At 48.3% G+C, this 11,377-nt stretch overlaps 1 protein-coding gene across 2 annotated transcripts in view; it reads left to right on the forward strand.

The window, feature by feature from the left end:
* LOC122251965 (uncharacterized) overlaps positions 1 to 10,087 on the forward strand; it is a 224,067-nt gene extending 213,980 nt beyond the window's left edge. The window contains exons 1-2 of one of the 2 annotated variants that reach the window (XM_086552172.1): positions 5,980 to 7,069; positions 8,760 to 10,087. In XM_086552172.1, the coding sequence (XP_086408298.1) occupies positions 6,780 to 7,069; positions 8,760 to 8,832 (363 nt within the window). In that variant the 5' untranslated portion in view covers positions 5,980 to 6,779 and the 3' untranslated portion in view covers positions 8,833 to 10,087. Of the gene's footprint in view, positions 1 to 5,979; positions 7,070 to 8,759 lie in introns of those variants that run through there. The other variant, XR_015192327.1, reaches the window with a different exon arrangement.
* The last annotated feature ends 1,290 nt before the right edge of the window (positions 10,088 to 11,377 follow it).

Raw genomic sequence — 11,377 nt, forward strand, 5'->3', positions numbered from 1 at the left:
TCATGATGACGAACATCATTTTTATCACCATCCTCCTTCACTTCTTCTTCTTCTTCCTCCTCTTCGTTTTCTTCCTCCTCCCCTTGTATTATCTCCCTTCGTTGAATTCATAATTCACGAGAGTAGTACCACAGTATCGGCAGCGAATCGCGTCTTTGGGCGAGGCTCTCGGACTGCGGCGCGGGCGTGGGCGTGCGGCCTTGAGGGAGATCCCCGCTCGGCGCTTTTGTCCTGCAGGAGGGACGGGGAGAGGGGGCAGGGGGGAGGGGAGTGAGAATAAAAGTCCTGTAGAGTTAGGTTGTCCTGCGGGAGGGGAGGGACGGGGAGAGGGGGCAGGGGGAGAGGATGGGAGGGAGAATATAAGTCCTCTGTAGAGTGAGATTGTCCTGCGGGAGGGGACTGTCCTGCGTGGTAGGGTTGTTCCGCGGTATTTTCTTGTCCTGTGGGATGGGTTTGGCCTTGGGATCTTCCTGGACTGCGGGGTGAGGTTGTCCTGCAGGAGGTCGTCATAGGATGAGGTTATTTTTTTTCCCTTAGTTTGAAGAAGACGAAGAAAAGAATAATGATAAAGATAATAAAGGAAGCTTAGCAACGGTGATAAAAAGAGAGAGGGAAGAGATGTGAAGAGGATATGAGAGAAGGAAAAAAGATAAATGATAGATAAGAAGGAAAGGCAAAGGAGCAGGGCAGGAGAACAAGAATGAGGAGGAGTTAGCGTGACGAAGCCCGGCCGAAGGATCCAGAGCTGGTACGCAACTTGGGCTTTGCAAGTTGCAATTTGTGGCGCCGTGTATCCCATCCCCTGCCTCCTCTGTCCCCCGTCCTCCCCTCTCTTTTTCAGACCCTTTCTCCTCCTCCGTTTCTTCCCCTTTTCCCTTTCTTTAGTCTTTCATTCTCCCCTTCCTCGCCTCTCCATTATTTCTCGTTTTCCCCTTCTCCAGCTCCTATCATCCCCCGCTCTCATTCTCCCCTCCTCCCCCTCCTCTCCTCCCCCTCTCCCCTTCCCCCTTCCCCTCCCTCTCCCTTTTCCCCTTCATCTTTTTCACTTTCTCATCTTCTCCATCCTCCGCTTTCATTCTCCCCTGCTTCTCCCCCTTCCCTCCCCTCCTTTTCCCCCTCTCCCCTTCTTCCTCCCTCCTCCCTACCTACCCTCTCCCCTTCACAGGACCGTCTCGGCTGGCCCTGAGTTTGTAGGACACAAAGGAACATGTAGGATATGTAGTGAGGATAATGAGTCACTATCATCATGACATAATGATGATTGTGTCGGGGGTGATGGTGAAGTAACTGAAAAATACTCTGGTTTGCACAGGTTATTGGAAGGGGAAATTAGTTACAGGTTAGTAAGATGAGTGAATGATGTATGACAAGAGTGGCATTAGATATAGTGAAAGTAATGATTCCGATATGATGATAGATAGCAAGGGTAGGTGTTGATAATGATGATGCTGATAAGATAAAGGGGGGGAGTTTCTGAAAATCCCTGAAAATCCGAAGAAAATAGGGGAATTCTTCGAAAAGTTCGGGCCTATAAGCATGACAGGAGAAGACAGCGGCTGTAAATAAGATTAAGGAACTGCCATAAAGTTAGTCCTGCGAAGTAGCTGTTGAAATACCAATGGCAACCCCGGAGAGCCATTGCTATGCGCCGATGCTCGCTCTCTGCTCCGCCGAGTGCCTTCCTCGAAGAGGGGGCTTTAAGTGTTTGTCTGCTTTTGTTGTTGGCTTTCTATTTTTGTGATGGGAGTTTTTTTCTCTCTCTTTTCTAACTTCCTTTCTTCTTTCATTCTTCTTTCCTTCTTTCATTCCTTCATCCTTTTCATCCCTTTATCTTCCCCTCCGCCTTCCTATTCCTTCCTCCTCCTCCTCTTCCTCCATCGTAGAAAACAACGTTGTGCGAAGTAGTCCCCTCCCCCCTCTCTCCCCTCCCCCCGAAACCATGCTCTGGACGCGGTCCTGTTTGGTTCTGGTCTGGTGTGTTTGCTCTGCGGTCTGTTGCTTGCTGAGGCCGCCTTGTCCGGTGCGGTTGGCAGGCATGGTGCTTGTGTTCTTCGTTTTTTGTCGTGTTGGAGGCTCGTTTCTTTCGTTGTTTTGGGTCAGGTAATTTCTGACTTTTTCTTGTCTCTCTTTCTTTTTTCTCTCGTTTTTTTCTTTCTTTCTTTATCTTGCGTTCTGGTGGTTTCCGAGTGTTTCTTATCTTTTATCTTTTCACATTTTCTTTCTGTCTGTCTTTCATGTTTGTGCGCGTGTGCGTGTATGTGTATATGTGTATATGTGTATGTTTATATGTGATGAAGACGAACCAACTGGACTAACACATAAGAGAGAGGCTCGAGAATCTGACCAAAAGCGAAGAAACGGAATGGCAGGTACAAGCGAGCCCCGATGTGCAAGACCGCAATGTACTGGAGCGATAAGCATCATTAAGGCCGCGATTTCCATCTCGCTTCTTGCCGGGGAGGTGTGTGTGGGGGGGGGGGATCGGGAGGTACCGCCGGGCCCTGGTATCGGGCGCGAGCGAAGGGACCGAAATGAAGTACCCAGGATCAAACCAAGATCGCGGTGAGATTTGAAGGAGAAACTTGTGATTCTGTTGCGTTCGATGGGAGTAAGAAAGACACGTAACATATTAGAGGGATTATTATTATTATTATCATCATCTTATTATTGCTATTATTATCATTATAATTATTGGTATTATTATTATGAGAAGGAGGAGCGTAGGAGGTTGCAAGTCTGGAAAGGTAAGAGGAATTTCAAAGATGTAAGGGGAAAGAAGGGTGAGACAAAATGGGGGAGGATATCTTGGAAAACACGTGTCATGGGATTCGCCGGGTAAAACGGTTGAGGGTCCCGAGGTGACACATCGATAGGGGTCGGAGGGGAGTGGGAGGGGGGAGGGGGAAGGGAAGGGATAAGGAGGAAGAAGGAAGACGGGACAGGGAGGGGCGTAGGTGGAGATTGAAGGAAAGGAAAGGGAAGGGGAGGGGAAGAGATAGGGAAAGGAACTCTGAAGGAATATGGAGGACGGGGTAAAAAGGGGAGGGTGGGGGATGGGGGGACGGAGTAGGGAATAGGGAGGAAGTAAGTGTGAGGGATAGGGATAGTAGGATGGAATGGGAATGACTGAGCGAAGAGGAATGATGGACAGGGATGAGGGAGGGGAAGGTACGTGGGAGCCGGAATGCAGCGACGGAGCGACGAACGGACGTGTTTGACTTGCGCCGGAAAACGTTCTTGCGTCACGTGGCGGCGCCGGTAAGGCTCGGTCACCGATATAGGTCGGGAGAGGGAAAGAGAGAATGGGAGAGAAAGGACGAAAAAGCGAGAAAGAAGAAGGGGAAGGACAGGAGAGAGAGGGATAAGACAGCGAAGGAATGCGTCGTCCGTTACGCGTATTTTGCGTACGAAGAGCAGGTGATGAGAACGTTGCCGCGTTGTGGGCGTGTCGGGCGGAGCGAGACGGTTGGGAGTCGTTACGGGCGGAGTCGGAGGGGCGGTGAGTCACCTGGTTGACGTCCCCGGGCCCGCTCGAGGATGACGAGGAGGAAGAAGGAGACGAAGGAGGAGGAGGAGGAGGAGGAGAAGGAGATGAAGTAGGAGACGAAGAGAAAGGAAGTGAAGGAGAAAATAAAGAAAAGGGAGATGAAGAAGAATGAGAATGAGAAGAGTCTTTTATTAACGGAAATGCAACATGCAGTTTGCAGTCTCAATCACAGCAACATCGAATCGCGGCGACAGCCATGACGACGGCGAAGCGGCGACGATTCGGATCATGACGGCAGCGCTGTCATGCATGACTCCCGGGGTGACGGCCGGTCATGAGGTGCTGACTGGGGCGACATGCAGTGGCGGCTGTCATGCGAGGCTGGCGGGGAAGTTGTTACTCGAATCGTGGGAAAGAGAGAAGAAGAAGAAAAATGAGATGGAGAAGGGGAGAGGAAGGGCGATGAAGGAAGGATGTTGATAAGGAGATGGGAAAGATGATCAAGAGAGGGTACGGTAAAAAAGATGGAGAAAGATAAGCAGATGGATAAACAGACGTTGGTAAAGGAAACCGAATCTTATGAAGGAAGATTACTTGCGTGTTTTCCAAACGAGATGTCCGTTTTATTATGAATGGTTGCGTCATGAACATTAGAGACAATATCAATATCCGAATTACTATTACCTTTGAGAATTGGATGACGAGCATCATCTGCCATCACCCAATTTTATGAACGACCAGATGTTCCGATTACCGAAGTAAAAACAAAACAATGGAACTAAAAGGTAAGAAAGAAAACTCCTATCTACCATAGAAAACGACAAAAAAGAAGTAAAGGAAGGAAAAAAATACTATCCTGTACATAAAACGGAGCAACACTCTACGGGATCCGCCCGCCGCGTTTTGATTGATGTTACGAGCGTGGCGCAGATGGGCGAGCCAGAGAGAATGTGTCCGGCGCCCATATACGTCGTCGCTCCCACCTGATGCCGCAGTTTGCCGGCCGGTAAACACGACGAAAAGTTGTCGTCTCACTCGCCGTTATTAGGTTTGTATCTGGACTGCCGTTTCGGGTGGCCTCCGTGCGCTCCTCGTTGCGCAATGCACTTAGCTACGTCGGTCGAGGGTGGATGTTATGCAACGTTATGTCGCTCTTCATTTCGCTCGACTGACCTGTTGTTTCCCGTTGGTCTGTATTTAGTGTGTGTGTTGTGTCACAGGTGTCGGCAACATTGTGTGTGTGTGTGTGTGTGTGTGTGTGTGTGTGAGAGAGAGAGAGAGAGAGAGAGAGAGAGAGAGAGAGAGAGAGAGAGAGAGAGAGAGAGAGAGAGAGAGGGGGGGGGGGGAGGGGGGGGGGCGAGGAAGAGGAAAATGAGAGGTGGAAAGAGAGAGAGAAAGAAAAAGAAAGAAAGAGAGAGAGGGAGAGTGAAAGTATGTATGTATGTCAGTACCTCCTCCCTATGACATAACGACAAAATAATCCAATTAAGCGAGCGTCATTTTCCGCCTAAGCCTCATAAGGGATGAAGTGTCGGTCACTCTACGCTCATTTCCTCCACTTCCTTACGCGGTCGAGTGGATGCTGTCATGGCACCGTAATCGGCTGTTGGCGGGCGAAGATAACGAAACTGATTGCGTCATTCTTATCAGGGAGAGGATGGAGGGGTCGTATTTTCATTCATTTGTTATTTTTAGTTATTTATTTACTTTATCCTTCCATTCGTTCATTTTACAGTAATTCGTTTTAGAGGCCCAAAATAAATCAAAGTTTACTGTATGTAAATCCTTAACCTATGCAGTATAAAAGGAATCTATAACGAGCTATCTTAACGACCCCCCCCCTCCCTTAACCATACACCCCCAATTAACGAGGCACAGCACCTTCCCTTCAACCATACCTTCACCCCCCCCCACTTCCCTTCACCCTCACCCCTACTCTATGTAGCATATATCATCTCTGTACGTCCCCCCCCCTCTTTTTCTCACCCGTAGCCCCACTCCATTTGATATATAACGGAATAGTTCTATGACGGACTATCTAAACGAGTTCCACCCCCTCCCTTCGTTCATACCCCCCTCCCCCGCTTCCCCCCACCCTAACCCCCATCCCATGCAACATAAAACGGCTCTACGCCAGACTCTCTTCTCGAGTCCCCTCCCCCATTCACCTCCCCCTCCCCTCCTCTCCTCTCCCCTCCCCTCCCCTCCCCTCCTCCTCCCCTCCCCTCCCCTCCTCCTCCCCTCCCCTCACCTCCAGATGGAGCGGAGACTTCAACGCGGGTCCAGAACGCGATCTCAGGAGGAGGCCGGTTGGGGCATCTGATCCGGCCGCCGCCCTTCGTTGCACCGAATATCCGGGACCAGTTGCAAGATGATTGGCCTAAGGGAGGAGGATCAGGGCGGGGGGGGGTAGTTGGTGGGACCTTAAGGGGAATAATTCTACTCCTGCTATAATTTATTTTCTTTTTTTTTTCTTCTTCTTCATCATCATTTTCATCTTCCTCTTCTTCTTCTTCTACTTCTATAATGCTGTTTTACATCTGAAGTTTTGGTGTACTGGTTCTAGTGTGATGGTACGGGGCGTGGGAAGGTGCGTGTGTTTTATTGTCGTTAGTTTTGTTACCTTTTTTTGCTGTTCTTGGGAGAAAAAAATGAGTTGTTATTAATATCTCTAAAAGGGGAAAAATTTATTGGTGTGGAATAAGGGTGAGGACATTGTTACGTTTCGGTGCGCCTCTCGATGTGCGCATACTTCTTTTTTTTTTATCAAATCACTTTTATTATTTTCCTAAAATTTCAGGCATACTTTTAAAATACAGTTCTGAGAGCTGGTCGTTCTTGATCACGAGCATCATTAGAAATAGAAATAGAGAAAACAAAACTGACCAAGAAAGATAAAAGCAGAAAATTTAGAAGAAAATCAAAATATTGTCTTGAACGTATCCCAGCAGCATCTTCTCATCTCGAGGTTGATGCTGAGTGGACAGCTCTCTGGAACATGTGGACTTGTGGTGGAGGCGAGTGGAAGCCTATGTGTGGTGGCACAGGGCACGCCTCCACACGACCGTTGTGGTGTGAGTGTCACTTGGCATTAGACTAAACAAAACAAGAATAAAAAAAAATTGCGAAATTGAGAAATAAAGTAGAGTAAGAAAACCCAGTGGTCTCGCCTTGGAACGGTTTCTTCCTGCCTGAGTGCTTGCGCAGAGAGAGAAAAGAAGGACGAATAAAGAGGAAAGAGATTCAAGCAAGGACTCAACCGGCGGTAGTCGTGCCCCGACGTGCCCGAAAGATGGCGCCCCACACGGGATCCGGCGGCGGTGGCGGTGGAGGCGGCGGCGGAGGTGGAGGTGGAGGAAGCAGCGGCGGCGCGGTAGTCAAGTACAAGCTGACGGAGGTGGTGCGAAGGTATTCGCAGCTGCTGCAGGTGGCCACGCTGTTCCGGCAGGTGGTGAGCCGGGCGAAGCACCGGCACTCGACGGCGCAGTGCGTGGACTCGCACGTGGAGGAGGGCGCGTCCACCTCATGGCTCCTAGTGCTCTACAGCCCCAAGTTCGCGCCCAGGACGCCCAAAAAGTTAAGGTGAGTCGGAATGTGTGTGCGTGTGTGTGTAGGCGGGTCTGCCTCGGGTCGTGGGAAACATGCTCCAGGTTAGTGCTGGTTACAGGTAAATATCGTTGGTAAGTATTTATGCTGTTGTGTCGTTGCTCATCAATGGTTATTACGCATGCTTAGTATGAACAGTTCGCAATGAGATATCGTATAATTTTACTCTTTAAGTCCGCCTCGGATTTCTTGGCGCATGATTTATGGTGAAGGTAATTGTAGCCTTTTGCTGTTGCAGATTGCTATTGAAAAGGCTGTTTGGACAGTCTTGTCTCAAGGCCGCGCTGCGAAGGCAAAACATTTATTAAAATCGCAGAAAGTAATATTTCTTTTTTTTAGCCCATCAAGGAATGTATTTTAACATTTACATCATACTTGGTCATCACATACATCACAATTACCACAGTCATCACTTGCAGCATTGACACTGTTTTAGGCTGAAGTATTCACGGACGATGCTTTCACGCGCGTCATGGTGCAGACAGATCTCGGCAGAAAAATAAAAACAACGAAATAAAAAGTTATTTGCCTTATTAAGGATGTACATATAAAAATTAATTTCGAATAACTTTATGCATTGATTGATACATTCATGCATACAGTGCATACATATATACATACATTTACATATATATAGCTAGATAGATAGATATGTAGATAGATAGGTAGGTAGATAGATAGATGTGTAGATAGAGAAGTAGGTAGATAGATAGATAGATATGCAGTTAGATAGGTAGGTAGGTAGATAAATATGTAGATAGAAAAGTAGATAGATAGATAGATAGATAGAAAAGTAGATAGATAGATAGATAGATAGATAGATAGATAGTAGAAGCAGCACCTGTAGTAGCTGCCTCTTCTTCCCTTTCTCCTTCCATGCCTCCAGCCATAACCCCCGTTCATTACCCGCAGTCCGCCCTCCAGATAGCAAAGCGCATTACCGATCATTACGCTAGCGATAAGAATCCCATCGCCATTGTTCTAGAAGCTCTCCTTAAGCCTTAGATTACGCCGCTAATGACCCGCCTCCCTCATGACCATTCCCCGTTGATTATGACCTTAGACGGTACCATACACTTCCCTACATCCGGCCCGCCCGAGGAGGCTAGAAGTTCTTGCCGCTCGTTAAAGCCCGCTGTATGGCCTTCGTGGGTGGGTGTGGGGGGGAGGGGGGTATTTAAAGTAATAGGTGCTATTATCACTAGTTTTTTTTCTCGTTACGTTTATCTCTCTTTGACCTCGCTGGCTTGACCGCTTTAAATTAATATGGATGTGCGCGCTTTTAGGTAAGGCTGGCTGAGGAGACAGCTCTGTCAAGGATTTTTTTTTCTTATCGTTTTTGTTTTGTTCGGCACATTAATTGGTTTAGTATTACATTCGTATACACCGTGTCGCGGAAGTGTATACACGCGCGCACACGCACACACTCAAACACACACACACACACACACACACACACACACACACACACACACACACACACACACACACACACACACACACACACACACACACACACACAAATATTCAGACAAATGAAGATTTGTGGTCATCAACAAGCGAAGGGCACGCTCATTACGCCCACGAGTGGATACTTTATGTTGATGAGCTCCGCGTCGTAATGAAAGAGAGAGCTGACTCTTAATTATGTATTTTTCTGTTGCAGGTACGTTGCGAGAGGTGCAGAGAAGGGGGACGACGCCGCCCCCTCCTTTCGATCCGGCCGGGGGGAAAGGTGATGTACATGTATGAGTTACGGTCTGCATACTGATAAACATGTATAGATATAAATAGCAATAGAATTGTGTGTGTGTGTGTGTGAGAGAGAGAGAGAGAGAGAGAGAGAGAGAGAGAGAGAGAGAGAGAGAGAGAGAGAGAGAGAGAGAGAGAGAGAGAGAGAGAGAGAGAGAGAGAGAGAAGCCTTTTACATCACGCGAGTCATATGGTACACGCGCTGCCATGTCCCAGCGTTACGGGCCGTCACGCTGGGATCCCGACGACGCCGTCACACTCGCGTCGGACTCGCTTGTTACGACTTTATTTATTTATTTTACGGATTCATATATTTGTTCATTTATTTTTTGTCTTGCTTGTAACGATTACTTTTAAAATATGCTTTTAGTTTATTTGTGGCTATTGAAGTCCTTGCTTGTTATAGTTTTTTGGGAATATTTTATTGAAAAAGACAAATGAGAAATGTGCTAAAACTGGAGCCAGGGAAATATAGAAGAGGTGAGTTTGAGTGACGGTACTGACGGTGATCGGAGTTAGATTAGTGTAGATTAATAGGACGATTATGGTATCAATTCTGCGTAAGAGAGAGAGAATGACTCCATTCGTTTATAAGCTTCTGTCGCGGTTACTACATCCTCGCCTTTATTCTTATAATGCAGTTTGCCTTGTCACTGGAGCACGTGACGCAGGTGCTAATGAAGCCGGTGCAATACTGCAGAGGAAAGTGTACCTGGGGGGAGGGAGGTAGAGGGGGGAGGACGTCCCTCTGCCGTGGTCGCAACCGGATATTGGAGGAAGGCAGTGAAAGGTCTTCCGGAGGAGGGCTCTACTCTGTGTGTGTGTGTGCGTGTGCGTGTGCGTGTGCGTGTGCGTGTGTGTGAGAGAGAGAGAGAGAGAGAGAGAGAGAGAGAGAGAGAGAGAGAGAGAGAGTGTGTGTGAGTGAAAAGGAAGGAGAAGGCTAAAAAGAAGATAGATAAGATAGAGAGGGAGAGAACACATGTGACTGGATGATGAATTATAGACGCGTGTACACGTGTGTGGTTGTAGAAGTAGGTGGACATTGCTGAGCCCAGACCGGAAGTGGAGCAGACTCCCCCTGGCAGCGCGAGTGCCTGTGTGACTGGGGCGTGACTGTAGTAGCGTCACAGTCCATCGCCCGTCTCGTGTCCGCTGCTGTGACGGGGAGAAAGGTCTGCTGGCCAAGGTGACGACTTGTTACACCTGTGTGACGAGGACCCTGGGTGACGCTGTACCGGATGAAGGAGGGAAAGAGAGAGGAAGGGAGGGAGGGAGGGAAACATATACGGATAGACAGATACATATATGTTAGAGAGAGAGTGAATGCATGAAGGAAAGAAGAGATACGGAGGACATTCAGACAAAGAGAGATAAGGGGGAGGATGGGAAGGAAGAGAAAAGGAAGAAGAGTTCTGTCTTGCGTGCAGGCCTATGCTCAAGCGGCCGTGAAGCTAAAGGTCTCCATCACGGAAGTACAATTTTCATTGAGAACAAACTTTCCCGATGCAGAAAAGTGTGAAAACAAGAGGTAAAAGTAGACCTAGGCAGACGCACACACAAGAAACGTATGCACACACGATCGCACACATGTTCACTCACATACGTACACACACGCGCGCATATTTGTTGATTTGTTTGAGAGCGAGCGAGTGAAGGTAGTGCGGGAGTGAGGGAAGGAGTGAATGACTGAATGAGTGAGTGAGTGAGTGAGTGAGTGAGTGAGTGAACGCACGCACGTTTGTGCATGCGTGCTTACTTATGTGTTACGTAGTTATGTATGTGTGAAGGCGCGTGTGTGTGTGTGAGAGAGAAAGAGAGAGAGAGAGAGAGAGAGAGAGAGAGAGAGAGAGAGAGAGAGAGAGAGAGAGAGAGAGAGAGAGAGAGAGAGAGAGAGAGCGAGAGAGAGAGAGCGAGAGAGCGAGAGAGCGAGAGAGCGAGAGAGCGAGAGAGCGAGAGAGCGAGAGAGCGAGAGAGCGAGAGAGAGAGAGAGAGAGAGAGAGAGAGAGAGAGAGAGAGAGAGAGAGAGAGAGAGAGAGAGAGAGCAAGCAATGCACAATGCCAGTGAAAATAAAAAGCTATTGAAATTGCACCCTTGCTTTCGGAACGAAATCTGTATATTCAAGGCTTATTACACATTACTACACCTTTCCTCCCAAAGCAGGTCAGTTGTTTTGTGCTTCGTTGCCCTCCCCCCTTATCAGCATTACGTGTGCTTCCGGCAACCGGACAAATATATATGAATTAAATGGCGCTCGGGGACAAGGCCAGACTCGAGGCGAGCGCGGTCGCTCATCCTTGGGACGTGTTTTGCTCACCGCTTGGAGGGGATCGAGGGGAGGGGAGGGGGTGGGGGGAGGTTGTCGCTTCTCTTATCTATCGAAGGCTGCCTCGCTCTATCCCTCTGTTACCATGTAATTGGTTTTCATTCTCTCTCTATTTCTCTTTCTCTTTCTCTATCATCATCGATATATATGTAGAGAGTGAGTGAGCGAGAGAGAGAGAGAGAGAGAGGAGGAGGAGGAGGAGGAGGAG

This window comes from Penaeus japonicus, unplaced genomic scaffold (assembly GCF_977035675.1).
Source record: "Penaeus japonicus unplaced genomic scaffold, GWHDUDI00000001_assembly GWHDUDI00000026, whole genome shotgun sequence".
NCBI lineage: Eukaryota > Metazoa > Arthropoda > Malacostraca > Decapoda > Penaeidae > Penaeus > Penaeus japonicus.